General features: G+C 46.0%; 1 protein-coding gene across 1 annotated transcript in view; it reads left to right on the top strand.

Moving 5' to 3' along the window:
• UQCRH (ubiquinol-cytochrome c reductase hinge protein) overlaps window positions 1-16,438 on the top strand; it is a 37,944-nt gene that overhangs the window by 4,615 nt on the left and 16,891 nt on the right. Inside the window, exon 2 of the mRNA XM_069642278.1 lies at window positions 12,088-12,120. Coding sequence (XP_069498379.1) covers window positions 12,088-12,120 — 33 coding nt within the window. The remainder of the gene's footprint in view (window positions 1-12,087; window positions 12,121-16,438) is intronic.

The raw sequence follows: 16,438 nt of genomic DNA, 5'->3' as shown, positions 1-16,438 counted from the left end.
CAGCCCACGACGCAGGCATGTTTTTGAAAATACAGTGGGGGACCTAGCAACACAGTGGACGCCACTGGAGTTTTTTTTTCTCCTCTTGAATCGTCAAGCAGCACAGAGGGTGCCTCTGCACCACCCAAGGAAACACCTGAGAGCTAGCAAATCCACGGTGCCACACCAACAGGACGGAAAACAAAGGTGAGGAGGAATCCATTGCTGTCGACATACGGGAGTGAATACAGCTCCAGGGCAACATGGCAACTGGCCTTTCAACGCCAAGACCAGGTGCACCGGCAAGGATATCCACATCACTGACGCCACCAGCACCGTCCCCTCGACTTCATGCAGGTTCCACAACTGCATTAGGGCCTTTTGACCCCTACACTGATCCCTCATCAGTGGGGCCCCACTGGATGCTGTGGATTCAAAAGTTTGAGATGGCAATGGACTGCAAGGACATTACAATACCTAGGGTGTTAGGCAAGATTGTACATAGTACCCTTTGGGTGCACTACAATAACGTTGACCTCCTGGTAATAGGGACCCAACCTTTGGTATAACTCGGAACTACACATTTTGGTAGTGTGGCTGAGCAGCCAGGCTTATCTCAAGCAGAGTCAATGTGAGCAGTAATATTGTGACAGTTTCGCAGTACAGTTATCCAAGGTTTCTTGATACAAAAATTATTAATTTATTTCACAATCAGTTGTATAAGCCTTCTTCAGAAGGGAGCAAAGCATGTAACAATTATAATACACTTCTAAACACACTTAGTTTATCTAAATCAGAGGATACCTATTGGGGATGGCACACAGACACTTCCTATACCCTCAGGTGACTTATCTATTTATTAGAATTTTTAAAGCGCGAAGCAGCCCTTGGGCATCATGGCACTGTTACATAGTCTTGCTGGTTACAGAGGATAAAGAGAGCTTGGTGGTTACATAGCAAACCGAGGTTGACTTAAATAGCTAGGACACTGGGCATTGATTTAGCACTGATACATTTAGATCAATACTCAGACAATCCAGAAAATTGAGGCATGAAATGGAAAATTTTGCGGCACAAAAAAGAAAAAAATTGCGGCACACAACTGCGTTTTTTGCGGCATTTTCTAATGTTGAAAAATATATCATTTAACATCTTTTTTAGCCTAAAACCAAGTAATTGCAAGGCTTTTGTTAGTGAGGAACAAAATGTTGTGTTCTGTCTGGCCACGCTCTGTAGGACAGCCAGGTCGAGTCACCACAGCCTAACATTTTGGATTGTGGTGGGGGAGGGGGGATATTGCCTGATCAGCTCCATGGAAATGGTGCTGCGCCACTACTTCCAGCAGACAAGTGGAAAGCAAATAAACAGATAGGCTTGAATTCAAAAGTGTAACCCTGGTTGAAGCCCATAGGTTTGCTTTTCGCTTGTCCTATGACCCCAGGAGAGAGGGGGAACAACTCTACACTTCTCCATGGAAGGAATCCGTGAGGCCCAAGACACAGGGGCAATGCAGTGGCAGTAACTGCAAGCCCATAATACCTAGCCAAACAATGAACTCTCTTGGGTGGTCATCATTCCTTGGTTATGCCACCCACACATGGTGACTTAACACACCCACAAACAGAAATGACATCACAACACTACCAGGGGTCAAGTCCTACAAATTAAAGTGGGGGGACTCATCAACAAATGCAATGGCATGTGATGTCATCAGAAACTAGCATATCAAGGTGAAATAAGCATATATCTTTAAATTGGTTTTGCATAACCACCAAAATTGCACAGGACGAATGGCATTTGCCTTTCATAAATTTAAACACCCAATTTTGTGCCTTGATTGAAGGCTGGGCCGCATGATACAAACGCTCGTAGCTGTATTCGTTTCAAATTGCTTTACAATTATTGTAAAGCAATTTGAAACGAATACAGCTACGAGAGTCTTCAATTGGAATCATGCAGCCCAGCCTTGATTCAAGGCTGGGCTGCATGATACAAACGCTCATAGCTGTATTCGTTTTCAAATTGCTTTACAATTGGTATCATGCAGCCCATGATACCAATTGAAGACTCTCGTAGCTGTATTAGTTTCAAACTGCTTTACAATAATTGTAAAGCAATTTGAAACGAATACAGCTACGAGCGTTTGTATCGTGCAGCCCAGCCTTGAATGAAGGCTGGGCTGCATGATACCAATTGTAGACGAGCGGCAGAAAGCATTAAGTTTATGCTTTCTTTTCCGGCACTCGACAGGAAAGTAATTTACTTTCCTGTCGAGCGCCAGTAATGAAAACAGTCCATTGGCCTCTTTGGGTGCTCTGAGTTGGGGGCAGATGAGCGGACAGGCCAGTGCTTACCTGGCTACGCTTCACCAACTCTGTCAGCTCGGCAGGGCGGGCACTCAAAGAGCCTTGGAGGTGCCTGGGGTCACAGCCAAATGCTGTGCAGCTCCCAGGCCTGCGTAACCCTCCCCAATCCTGGGCCTGCAACGCAGAGCCGGAGGTGTTAACCCTCAAGCTGCTGCAATCAGCAGTCAGCTGTGTTCGCTCTAAATCATTAAATGAGTGCGAAAAAAGACACACTAAGCTAACGTGTCTTTTTCGCGCTCATTTAATGATTTATAGCAGCAATTGCGGGGAATGGCAAATTTTGCTTTTTTTTTTTTTTGGCAAATCGCAAAATCACCATAAGGTGGATGATCTGAATACTGAGTTTGGTGTACAAGGTGAACAAATAATTCACAAACAGGTAAGTACTTTTAAAACCTTCCAATGCAGAGTAAATTAACCCTTTCCTGGGGAAAAGGCCAAAGCACAATGTCTGAGGTAAAGAGGAGTCTCCCAAGGTGCAAGGACAGCCAAATGTAATTGGACAATGTTTAGGGGAGCTGAAGATCTTCTTTGTAGGTAGGTAAAAAGTCTTGCAAAATGTTTTTAGAAAAGTTTGTAGAAAATAGTACCCTTGGAGGACCACAAGCTTGGAGGCCTGTGAGGGGCAAAGCTTTAGCAACTCTGCAAGGTAACCAAGACAGGTCTCAACTGAGCGCAAGTAAGGCTACCCAACAAGTGGTAAGTTCACTTAGTACCTCTGTTTAGAAGAAATGGTTCCAGCTGGCTTCTGTTCGTGTACAGCTCTGCAGATTGGCGTTCCTGAGCCTCAGTCGTGGGGACAAGAGGGAGGATATCTGGGGACTCCTGCTCTGCAATGGGAATGTCTGCAGCAGCAATGGGCAAACGTCAATTCAGCCGTCCTTCAGTGTTTCAGCTGCTCGTGTCTGACATCAAATAGCAACACCGGGGTTCTCAGATACCAATTCAGATCCTTGCTTCTGGGGTCCAGCACTCTATTGAGGTGGGTCAGGCTTGGTCAGTCCTGCATCAGGGAAGTCCGGAGGATCTTCCTAGTGCTAGAGTCCGACTTAAAAGCAATGCACACAATGTGTTGTTCCTCTTCCCTGGCACTTCGGTTCCAGCAGCAGCAGCGGAAATAGAGCCAGCTCCAAGAGGATGTCCAGACGGGCTTACTTTGGAGTTGATTGGTCCCACCAACTCAAATGGAGAAGTCATCCTTGCAGGGCATCTCTAGTCGAGGCGAATATCTTAGCTTCAGCACAGCAGCAGTGCTTCACTGAGCAAACAGTCCAGGGGTTGCAGGCGTCTCTTCCAAGTTCTTCTTCGGATTCCTTCGTCCATTGATCGACTCTGCCCTCCAAGCCAAAAAGCCTCGCCTTTTATGCCGGTTTCTCCCATTCCAGCCTAACTATCAATCACACAGCTGGGCGGCTGTTCTGGCTGGACAGCCAGCCAGCCAATCACCTTTTGGATGCATTCCTGTAACCAAGGGGATTAAGCCAGGGAGTTTCGGGCACCTCCCTCACTTCCTGCAGGGGCAGGAGTGAGGGAGCCATAGGTGGGCTTCACTCGTGAATCCTGCCAAAGACCAAACAAACAAAGGGACCAAACCTGGTTTGGCACGCAGAGTAAGTCTCAAGAAGGACCTTTCCAACAAGAAATGGCAAAAAAAGACCGGGGCCATTTTGATGAAATTGACACCTATGGGTGCCTTACTGCAGCTGCGAACACAGCCCGCAGTAAAAACACACAATGGTAGTAAAGAGTAAACCACTGCCACAATCCATTAATTGTAGAAAGGGTAACATAAAAATGTTAAATGAGAAACTAGACAAATGGGATACTAAGTAACCTCTCCAGCACCCTATGGTAAGATAGTGTGTGCTGGGTTAATTTTAAAGGATATTTGTACCACGCACTATAACCACCGGAGTGGTCCCCTGGCACTCGGGAGGCTCTGGAAAAAGTGAGGAGGGGTGAGTTAGTGGGAATAAGCTGGAAAAGTGCAAGAGAGCACTGATGTGCTGTTGGCAGCCTCAGCCTGGTGGCTGGGATTGGGGTGTTTTACTGTCATGATGCCTAACCCCGGGCATCCGGATCGAGTCCATCAGCCCCGGGAGCAGGCATCCAGATACTCATTAAAACCGGGCTGTTTGGATTCAGTCCTGGCGCCAGGCTCATAGACTTTACTTACCTTATGCAGACCATGCTCTGGTGTGGTTCTGGGGAACTTTTTACCTGGGACTACTTTGCAGGCTATTTAAACCACACCCAAACAGCAGCCCATGCTTTGCGTTATTCTGCATCTATCAGCGTGACGCTCACCTTGTCTGCAAGTCGGCATCCAGTCTTCTGCCACGCCCGCCTCGAATCCGGAGCTCCTAGACCAGAGGTCGCCAAATGGTCGATCGTGAGCTACTGGTAGCTCGCCTGAGCCTCTTCAGTCGCCCGCGCTGGAGAGTCTGAAAAATGAACACTATCTGAATCACAATTGTTTTCTGGTGTGATTTGCTGTGTTCAGGATCTGAACACTAGTCGTCCCGCTTGCAGACGAGGAGCTGCCTGCTGTGCCACGTGGAGCTGCTTTTGAATGTGATGACAGATGTCAGTATCACATTCTGTTTCTGCAGCCATCTGTAGTACCACAGATGGCCTTGTGCGCCCCCACGACACGGAGATGTCCGAGAGGCTGGGGCAAGTTCATCAGCTATCCCTACTTCGATTCCATTTGTGACAATTGTTGATCAGTGTTTCTAAAGTGGAGTGACATTTTCCTCCGAAGTTTAATATATTTTTTTTAAACACAAGTTATATTTTCGACGAATTGGGTCTTTGCTGAATTACAATTGCGGGCCTCTAACAACCTGAACTAGCGCATGACCTGCCTAAAAAGTGTCCTACGAGCCGCAGATATTCACCTCCCAAAAATGATCAAGGCGTCAGGCGGAGACACTCGAGCAACTGCTTCAGCTAATGTAGAGGGGCACTCCTTTAGCGAGCGAAGCATTTTTTCAGAACACACCCAGTCAACGACTGCTTAGCCCTAATACTTCCCACAGCCAGTATTCCCTTCAGTGCTCTTTTTGCTGATTCAATTTTCACACGTTTGAAAATACGCATTAATATTAGGGGTTCTGGGATAGCGGCTGCCTCTGCATGAATTTTGAATTGGAATACATAAGACTGGCACCATTTTTGGTGGGAGTCAGATGCATCCGTGGAGAGAAAGCAAGCCACAGGGGGCGCGCTGCAGAGCAAAGAAAGAGGACTCGCCAATTGCTGCTCAGCCCTGTTTAATTAGCATTCCTTACTATTTGGCAGCTTATTTCTTTAATCAAACAAGAGTATGCATTTTAACACTGCCCAAAACAAGCATTGCCAAATCCAGTGGTTTTCTATAAGGAGCTAGTATGAATTTTGGGGGGGGTGGAATCCCCCCATAGGATACAAAGGCTTCCTCTCTACATATGACCATTTGCAATGCGTTTTTTGTTCTGCCATTGCCCAGCGGTCCCAATACCTCTACCTCATGATGGGGGCTGCCTTATCCTTAATTGCACTGGAGGCCACAGCGCCCCTTTCAATTTAAGAGCAAAATGTCCCCTCTGCGCCATTTTGATCATTTCTGAACTGAGTGAAAATGGTAAGAATAAAACCCCGGCAAATCCACTGTAACGTTTCACGTTTCCACTATGTTTTGCAAAAAGTGTTTCGAGCACCAGTAAATGTCACATTGCAGGCAGCATTACCATGGATTCCTGTTGCGTAGCGAAAATCAAGTTGTCACCCATGAACCCACAGTTTAATTCCCTAAAAACTGCTGTCAGCACAACAGAAGCATTTATTTGTGATTAACCAGTTTGACAAGTTTATAACATCTTTATAACCTGTGCGAAAACACAGGGGTCCACAAATAACAGAGTATGTGTGGTGTCTGACAGAAAAAAACATTTCAAAGAAAACTAGTTCACGCAAGTAGCATTTTTCAGTTTGGAAATGACTTTTGTTTTGTTTTTTTATGGAAGTGTGAAATGCACATTTGGAAAAAATAGTGTGCCCAGCATGTAGAAAGCCTGCATAAAACGCAAAGGGGCACACAAATTACAGGATATTTGTGTGGTAGTCCAACAAATATCTGTCTTTTTATGAGACAGCTACTAATAAATAATAATGCAACAAAGAGGTTTTTGAAGTTCTTAATATAATCGTGAAGGCATATGTTATTCCATCTATTTATAGAGAGGAAAATATCGGGCCAAAAAAATATTGGTAAAAATTCCATAGTTTATAAACATCCCCACCCCGATATCGCCCGCTAGTAGCTCTCCACTGTTGGCCTCCACTACAAGTAGCTTTAGCTAACGTAAAGGTTGGAGACCCCTGTCCTAGACAAAAGGAAATGAAAGGAGAAGAAGTTAGATCACGGACATTATTTGATTCCTTACCTGATTCCGGACCCAGCACATCTCTGAGCCTGGAAAGGACATTATTTCAGCACGCTTCGCCAGCAGCAGCGGCGCATTACTCACCAGTCCACCGCATCTTTCGACTCGGCGCTACCTCCATCATTTTCTTCGTCGAAACCCAGCACCTGGGGGGAAAACAAAAGGAATAACAAGTTGAGCCGAGAAAACCGACAAAGACAATCTCTTTGCCACCATAGGCTTACCTGCTTTACCACCGGAGGTATTATCCTTTAATTCTCCGCATCTTCCTATGCAGCACCTATAAAGTGAGAGAAAACAGCAAGTTAAACTCATGCAACTTTTACCGGACAGTGTTTGGTAATACAGACTCTTACCTGAACGCCATCAGCTGCCTCCAGGCAATATGCTTTTGGACCCAGCTGCAACCTAACGAGGGAATGGAACAAGAGTGAACATCGGACATATTGAACTTTATAGACACTGGAGTCAATATTCCTCTGGAACTCCTCCAGTACCTTCAACCCAGTGAAGTAACTGGTATCTACGCGCCTCTGCATGCCATGGAGGATGGAGAGATCATCATTTAAAAACATAAGGTGAGGTTACCAAGAGGGGATATCGGAGGTGATTAGTGGGGAGAACGAGAACTGTTGGGGGGCCATCACTAAAGTCCACTGGTGGCTAAATCCCTTTCTCCACTTGCAGGAAAATACTTCTACGAGTCCAGCAGACAAGATTAGGCCGGCCAGTCCAGACTGTCATCTCTTCACTACGCATCACGTTGGTGGAGACCGCAGCTGTCCGGGTCCGATTGACACCCCTGTGGGAACCAGGTGAGCATAACAGAACTCAAAGCCTATCCATAAATCCCCACCCGGGCGTAATGGAGACCTCAGAAACCGACCAACTAGCCCAATTGTTAGGAGAATTTAGGGCAGAAGTGCACTCCGCGCGCCAAGAAACTAATGCCCTCAGGAGATAACTGATTGTGTCAAAGGTGCGCACTGATGACCTTGCCAGACAACTGCTGCAAAACCAAGCCTGGCAAACACCACTACCTGGACTTCATCGAGCAGCCCTGTGCAAGTGGTTCTACCAGGGAGCATTCCTTTAGCTCCACCCGAAAGCTTTGCTGGGGACCCGAAAAGGTTTGCCGTGTTCATGAACCAATGCTGCTTGCACTTTTTATGCAGACCAGGAGCGTTTCCAAACGACCAAGCCAAAGTAGCCTTTGTACTGTCGTACCTTAGTGACAGCGCAGCAGATTAGTCAACCAGGATGACCCTCTTTTTCGGGATTTTCAGGGTTTTCAATTGAGCATGGAATGATTGTTCGCCAGACATTCACAGGGACAGGCCCTGGATAACGAACTTCTATCCCTACGACAAGGAAACCAGGACCTGCTAACTTATATCGCAACCTTCAATAGGTTGGTGGTGGAAACCGGATGGCCAGAGGTAAAGCGAATTACATTATTTCATCGTGGACTTCGGGGTGAACTCAAAGATGTTTTGGCCCAAATTGTGAACCCACGTCAGGATTGCGCAGAATATATAGACTTAGTGGTCCAACTAGACCACCGACTTCAGAATAGAAAACCTGATTGAGCTAAGTTCGAGAATTGGGTATTGGTTAAACCCAATGTTACTCCCAAAGGAACAGATGCATCAGAATCTATGCAGATTGGGGGGGTTAAGGGACCCTTAACTCAAAAAGAAAGAGAAAGGAGACGACAGATGCAGTTGTGTCTGTACTGTGGGGCCTCAGGAAATTTTCTACGGGATTGCCCTATAAAACCATCCCGAGAAAGTAGTCGGAGTTGCTGATAGAAATCAAACAGAGCCTGATTCGGGAAACGACCACGCCCAACAAGCGTAGAGGTCCGCTTGCCGAGCTTAATTATTATTATATTATTATTGTTACCGTAACTGTATTCTTAATCTGGGGCCGCTGCAATGCTCGGGCGGGAGCAGAGCGGCATCACAGTGCCTCGTAAGCAATCCTCGTTGCCAATTGTAGTGTTTGCGATGAAGGATGAGGACACTGGAATTGGGACGGATTATCTTTATTATTAACTTAATATATTACGTTATATAAAATATGGGAAGGAGGGAGACTGTCCATCAAGCCGCAGTGGCTCACTGCTGTACCGTTTCAAAAGGCTTTCCGATTCCACGATGTAATCGCAATCCATGAAACGCTGCGGGCACAGAATGCAGAAGGGAGATGACGGCTGCCCCTAGATATGAGTGCAGATGCTACAAAACACTGTCTGCTGTACAGGCCCTTTATAAATACTCAAAAATAAAAATAAAATTCGAAGAAGCATGTCATCTGACCGGGAGCCAATTGAGGATACAGATGGCAGGGGTGATGTGCTCTCTGGGGCCGAGTGCGAGATGTGAAGTTCTGGCGCTTTCGGTGTTAATAAGCAGAGGACACCAAGGTATTGGGAGTTGGCATAGTCTATACAGGAGAGGACCATGGACAGGATTGCAGTGACTATGTGGGGGTAGGAGAATTAAGGGCAGATGTGGCTTGAATGCAGAGGTGTAGATAGCAAGATTTAGACGCATTGTTAATATGGTGCGAGTGTGTCTGGTCGGTGTCCAGGCCTAAGGAAAAGGCCACGGGGCGGGTGGGTGGCAGAGTGCTGTCTTGCTGCAGAGCATGCTTTCTGGTTTTCCGGGATTGAGGAGGTGGTGGTTGGGCGTCATCCAGTGATGGATGTCTGAGATGCAGAATGCAAGTTCATGGCGGGGGATGGAGACAGACTTGGGGATCTTAAAAATGATTTAGGTGTCATCTGCAAAGTTATAGCAGGTGAGGTTGTGTGCATGGATATGTTTGGGGAGAGGGCTCCTGTAGAGGTTGAAGAGAAGAGGTTCTAGGCAAGCAGCCTGTGGGACTCCTTTGTTGTTGGGGTGGGCGGTCGAGGTGAAAGGAGGGAAGTAGTTGATTTTTGTATCTCTTGGCGAGGAATTAAGAGATCCGCCTTAGTGCTGTGTCCCTTATGGAGTAGTCTGTGAATGAGGATGCTGTGTTCAATGGTGTCGAAGGCTGCTGAGAGTTTGAGGTTTAGGAGTGCCGCACAGCCTTCTGTCTGCGGTGCTTTTGAGGTCATCCCATATGGATATTAGGGATGATTCAGTTCCATAGAGGGGTCTGAAGCCATGCTAGGTGGGGTCGAGAAGGTAGTTGGTTTCAGTGAAAGTGCAGAGTTTGGAGTAGGCCGTTTGGTCATTGAGTTTGGCTAAGAAAAAACGGGTGTTAGAAATGGGTATGTAGTTGGCTGGAAGGAGGAGGTCAAGTGAGTGTTTTCTTTTGAGGGGTGATTGACATGTGTCTTGAATGCTGCACGGAATGTGACTGAAGTAAGGGAGGAGTTGGAGGTATTGCCTGCACAGATTGAAGTAAACATTTCTGAGGTGGGTAGGAGGTGTAGAGAAGCCCATCAATGGTCACACCAGACAAAATACAATCCACTGGGGGGGGGTGGACCCAGTACACCTCTTGAAAGGAGAACAAGGTTTATTCTCATAAAAGTATGCAATAGCAAAGAGCTTCTGCCACAGCGGGTGCTCTAACGAAACCAACATTTTCGGCAGCTTATGAAGGCCAGAAGCATCACTGACGTACAAATCCATGGCGCTGGTACCCTATACAAAGGCGGCCATTCTCCATATGGGAAATCACAGCTCTTTGGACACTCATGATCTTTATATGATCTGGAATGTTAGGGTCTTGGGATAGGGGTATCTGGGCAATATAATTTAGGGTTTGGGTTGGGCTGGGTCAGAGGTTCGTGCCCTCCTTCTCTTGGGATAACTGTTTGCCGGGAGTACTCGACTCCTCATGGCCTTGCAGGGCACATTCCTTCTAGGTTACATGTCCTAATCTGAAACAATGGGAGGTTTATGGTCTGTGTGAGCCTGGCCTGTCCCACTCCCGCCCCAGCCGTACCCTGCTCCCGCATTCACACGCGTATCTCTATGCTCTGTGCCAGGGTCAACTGTCCTGGCTGCAGCGTAGCACCAGGCTGTAATTACAAAATGGTGGCTGTTTTCCAAAATGGTGTTTTGTATCTACTGTGATCTACATCTACTCTTGCTGCATCTTATCCCTAAATGCATCCCGTATATGCTCCCCAAGCACCTACCATACAGTCCTCTACCTTTGCTGCATTCAAAACTTTGGGGGGGGTCTGAAATTATTGCCCCCACTTCCCAAAAGAGAGCATGGGTCACTCAAGGATACAGACGGGTGGCTGCTGGCAAGTAGCATAAGGAATTCGGGTCTAGAGATGGGAGAGAAAGAGAAGATGGAGGGGGGGTTGGAGTATTGTGGTGAGCGTGGAGCAAATTTTGTGCCGATGGTTTGGGATCTTTTCCAGCGTTAAGTTGTAGAAATGGTCGTAGAGGGCATTACAGAGAAATTGGGTAATGTGCAAGGAGGGGCCAGGAATTCTGTAATGATGTTGTGGAGTTCCTTGCTGCTGTTCTGGGTGTTAGAGATTCTCTTCCCGTAAAAGGGTTTTTTGGCTTTCTGGATTTTGGCTTAGTAGACATGGGTCTGGTGGGCATAAGCTGTTGTGAAGTGGAGATGGGTTAGCCCACCATCTGCATTCAAGAGAGTGGTTTCAGGAATTTGAGGAGAGGGGTGAATCGTCTGGGAGAGAGGCCTGGTCTATTGGAGGTTGACCCAGAAGGGGTGAGAGGTAGGAGTGCGTTGGAGAGCAATAGGTCCAAGTGACTGATGGAGGGTAGTCCTCCCTCGACTGGTATGTTGGGGCAGGGCAGGAGTGAGAGGTGTGGAGGTTGTGCCTGTCCTTGGATGCGTGCCTCAGCGGTGCGAGAAAAAGATTGGAGTGTGATAAGCCCATGATTGGGGGTTGGGGAAGAGCAGTGTGGATATGTTTGCAGTGGTGAATATTGCATCGACGGTGTGACCTCCAGTGTGGGTGGATGTGGAGATGTGTTGTCAGGTTGAATGCTTCTAGGTTGTCTGCGAGAGATCAGGTTTGAGGGGGGAGTCAAACCAGATGTTGGAAATATCCTATGATGGTCATTGAGGATGGTTATCAGAGCACGTCTGCAGTTTCTGTTGTAGCCAGGGGGTCGGTAGTAAGTGGGAAGCTGTACGAGATGGATGACTAGAGTTTAGTTTTACCAGAAGGGATTTGTAGTCTGTGGTGTTGGCTGAGGTGTCCTTAATTATTAGTGGAAATTGGTATTTTCAGAAACTCACTGATGTGGAAAATTGTCGTGTAATTTCTTTAGAATTTGTTCTGTGTTAATCTTTGACTAATTTGTCAATTTTGTTTGTTGCCTCAGGAAGAAGAGGAGGAGGAGGAGGAAGAGATGGTGGTAAGCATCCGAAATCCGAATGCATGATCCTCTACTTGGCTACACAGTGGCTGAGATTATTAATGTATTGGTGTTCTGTGCATCGTCTCATGAAGCCAGATCAGAGTGCCAAATACATGCTATCACAAATTTGTTTTCACAGCTAATCCTATTTGCCTTATTCAGGATTTTAGTCCAGTCAAACATTGCAAATGAACACCTATATAATTTGAGTTATTGATTTACATTGGGTGACCAACTAATCCCAAATAATATTACAAAATGATCCGAAAATGCATTCATGGGGTAATGCATTGTATCGTGTATTATATTAATGGTTGCATTTCAGAGAGCAACTGCCACATCAATTGCAGCAAGCACAACATATGGAAGCCTGTTCCTACCCTATGAACTGATGCAGGAAGGAATAGCTGTACACTTGACCCCCCCCCCCCCATATTCCATTTTAACCACTGCAGTGCCCTTAAGGGGCATTGTGTACGCAGTGTTAGGAAAGAGTCTCTGCATTTCATGCACTTCAGGGAGTAGGGTCCATTCTGTATCGAGGTGAAATTTTGCCCCAAATGACACCAGTTGTCTTATCATAAACGACTATTGTTTTTATGTGCTCCCAACTGCCGCTCTGATTTGAAGTGCTATTTCTCATAAACCAAATTTCTTTTTGTTGTTTTTTTTATTTGTTTATTTGGCCGAGGAAATGAGGCCATGTTTGGTCCCATGCCATTTTTGCATGGTTACCATATACGTGAACACAGTGTAGCTGGCAGTATTCATTGTGTCAATGGCGCTGTACAACACAGAGGATCATTCACACAATTCATGACTAGGCAGTCCACCTTGGTGTGACGAATTGGATACTTCTCTGACGGAGTACAAGATGAGAATTGCCAAAAATACCCAGTGAACTCACATTTCTACAAACAGAGGTCATGCATTCATAAAGGTAAAACATGCACAGTAAAGAGATGCACCTCTTTCGCCTTTTGTGGTAACTGTTGTTAGGCAAGATTGGATGTAGTAACCCTGTGGGAGACTACACCAACCTTGCCCACTTGGCAGTAGATACCCAACTATTGGTATAGGTCTGTATTACACAAGTTGGTAGAGTAACTGAGCAGCAAGACTTATCTCAAGAGGGGTCATTGTGAGCTGTAGAGATGCAACATAGAGGTTTACAAATACAAGTAGTCAAATAACACTTATATTCAAGGTTTTCTAGTAAAATAAGTCGGTTTTAAATAAGCCTTTTCTAGAAAAGGAAATGGGCAACAATAAAAATACACTTCCTTAGATTCAAGTTAAGCAAGTAGATACCCTTTTGGGATGTCGCACACATTTCCTACTCCCTGAGGTGACTTCAATAGCTAGGACACTGTGGACATTGGTATATAACTTTAAATGCAATACTGAGTCGTGGAAAAGGTTGGGGAAGGAATAAAGTTTTCTGAACAGGTGAGTATGTTACAATCCCCCAATGAAGTATAGGTTAACCCTTTCCCAGCAATACAAGTAACTTATGTACCACCTATGAGGGACAGATAAACACAAAGTCAATGGGCCAGAAGAGTCAGCAGGGATCCAGGCCAGCCAATGTCAATTGAACAAAGTCTAGGGTAGCTGAGGCACCTCTGATAGATGGCACAAAAGTCTTGCACAATGTTATATAGAGTGTGTAGAAATGAATCCCTCTAGGGACACAAGCTGTAACACAACCAAAAGGTGCAAGGTAAATGTTTGTGCTTCAAATTCACCAACACGTGTGCAAAAAATCAAATATGTAAATCCAACAAAACAATCCTTTTATCCAGGGGATTATTCTCCTCCTGAACTGTCGCAGGTAAAATGTTGAAAGTGTTCGGTTCAAACAGTGTCCCTTTTTTAAGATAAGTGGAAATACCTGATTCACGTAACACTTTAAGGATGATGAGGAACAAAAGTATTTTTCCAAATGATGAGTCCTTAAGAGTAGTAGAAATGTCTGTTTTTACACAACACTCTCTTCAGAATAATGCGTGTTTTCTCACATCAATGGTGTTTGATAGGATGGCAAAAGTCTTTTTTCTATACAACAACTTAAAGATAGTGTCTTGGTATACTCTCCTGCTAGGAACCGGTTCACAATGTCTTGTCATTTCAAATACTGTATGTGGATTAACGGGTGTACTCTCCTCTCCTGCCAGGTATCTTTCCCCCAAAGGCTCACTGCCTGATGCACATCTTTCACCAGGTCTTTTTATAACTTTCTCTTTTATCTTAATCGTTCTCTTTAAGTATAACACAACTGTACTCCTTCACTCTTATACATTATTTGCTCCAGGTATTAGTTGTTCCAACTTCCCCCATATAGCCATGCCATATATGGAGACTTGTTCAAGCTCTGTTTGTTAACTTCTTTATTGGTTTGTGGCAATACTTGTTCCACTCTTCCCCCATATTGACATCTCAGAGTTGTTCAGATCTTGCCTTTCAAATGCTTCATTAACATTCACTTGCATTAGACTACGTTTATTCCAGATTTCCAGATTGTATTAGTGACATTATTGGCTGCACCTTGTCTTGCGGGCAACCCTCAAACCTATCTCAAACTACATATAATACAGATTAGAACAACATAACACCGGATTGGCCTATGTAACATTGTATGCTCATGGTCACATAAGCTTTTCTGATAGGTTGACATACTCTGCCAATCTTGTATGCTTGGATTGCTAGCAGCACGGAAACAAAACTAAACTCTGGTACAGAGAAAAATGTCAGACCACTGCCCACTTGTCAAATTAGTTCTACCATCTCATCGGCCAAGGCTTTTCCTTTGTACTTGGCCTACCTGGATGTTCTCTTCTCGGGAACTTTAAGGGAGTGTAGGTACATTGTGATCTTCGACCAGGGCTTATGAATAGGCCTTGTTTCCTGGTCTTGCACCACATGTCAAGAGACTACGATTTTAGCAATTTTGCCTTTTGTTTAGTGCTATTTTTTTTTAAACCTTTTTTATTTTTTATTGGCATGGTGAGAGAACAGACAAGCAACACAATGCGCAAGGAAAGAAAACAATACGTAGCAGTTACATGGGTGGTAATGCGATACACGGGAAATACCAGCAGGGGCAGGCACACAAATTACAGACAGCAGTTCCAAGTCATCCCTATTCAGAGAAGTACAGAATTCCGCCCAAACATTCTTGGGGCGAGAGGGGGGGGGGGGGGAGGGAATCGGCGCTTCCAGCATTGTAGTATACATTTTTTGGCTACTATTGTGGCAACATTCAAAAACCTGGACACCTTCCTCAACTCAAGGTTATCCCGAACAGTGCAGTTAATGGTTCCGGGGGGATGAGGAACGCCGTAATTTTGGAGAGCGCGTCAGTTATGGCTTTACAGTATGGACCCAGCGCATCGCAGGACCAGAACATATGTATGTGGTCAGCAGCTAAAGATTTACATCTGGGGCATATGCGCGCCTGGGTATGTGCGAACCTGTCCAATCTGTGCGGTGTGTAGTATAATCTATTCAGGAGCTTATATTGTATGCACCTATGTCTGGCATTTAGCGAGGTGGTTCGAGTATGCATGCACATTTTCTTCCACATTGCGTCAGTGATGGGGAGACCCAGCTTGCGCCCCCACGCGTCACATGCCGTGGGTGGCATATCTTTAGGGTCAGCCATCAGTATTTTGTACAGTGAAGACACTAACCCCTTAGCCCCGGGAGAGTTGGATATGTAGTGGATCTCTGGCGAGTCCGGCGGTTCATCAGGGTATGAGGGCCACCAGGCACGGAACACCGCCCTCAACCTAAAATATTGCAGCAGTTCCAATGCAATGCCAGAGTGACCGGGGCCCCAGGTCTGCGGGGTGATAAACTTCCCTTCAGGCTAAGTCAGTCAAGGCCCGGTAGCCCATGTCGTGCCAGTGTTTCATTAGGAGTTTTATCATGTGTAGGGCTGAGGCATGGGAACTACCAGATGGGCAGCCATTTGTAGTATGGGTGGTGGCCAGGTTGTGTCTGCAATATTCGCTTCCAGGCCAAGATTGTAGCCGCTATGGGGTCAGCCGGGGCGTCAGCATGAAATGTGTGGTGGGGTTTGAGGGAGAGGATGTTGACCCCTACACTTGCTAATCTTTCGAGTTTCACATGTAGGGGAGGGACGGTGAACGTGTACCAGTGTGTGGCGTGCTGGGCCTGTGCGGCTGTCCAGTATTTAGCAAAGTCAGGGGCGGTGAAGCCCCCCCCTCTCATACGGGAGGGTCATATGCTGCCACTTCTTACGAACCGCGCCCGAGTGCCACAGAAATTGGGCACATGTAGTGTGCAGCTT

This window comes from Ambystoma mexicanum, chromosome 1q (genome assembly GCF_040938575.1).
Source record: "Ambystoma mexicanum isolate Mex_15411 chromosome 1q, UKY_AmexF1_1, whole genome shotgun sequence".
In the NCBI taxonomy this organism is placed as follows: domain Eukaryota; kingdom Metazoa; phylum Chordata; class Amphibia; order Caudata; family Ambystomatidae; genus Ambystoma; species Ambystoma mexicanum.
This window is presented reverse-complemented; position numbering and strand designations above follow the sequence as displayed.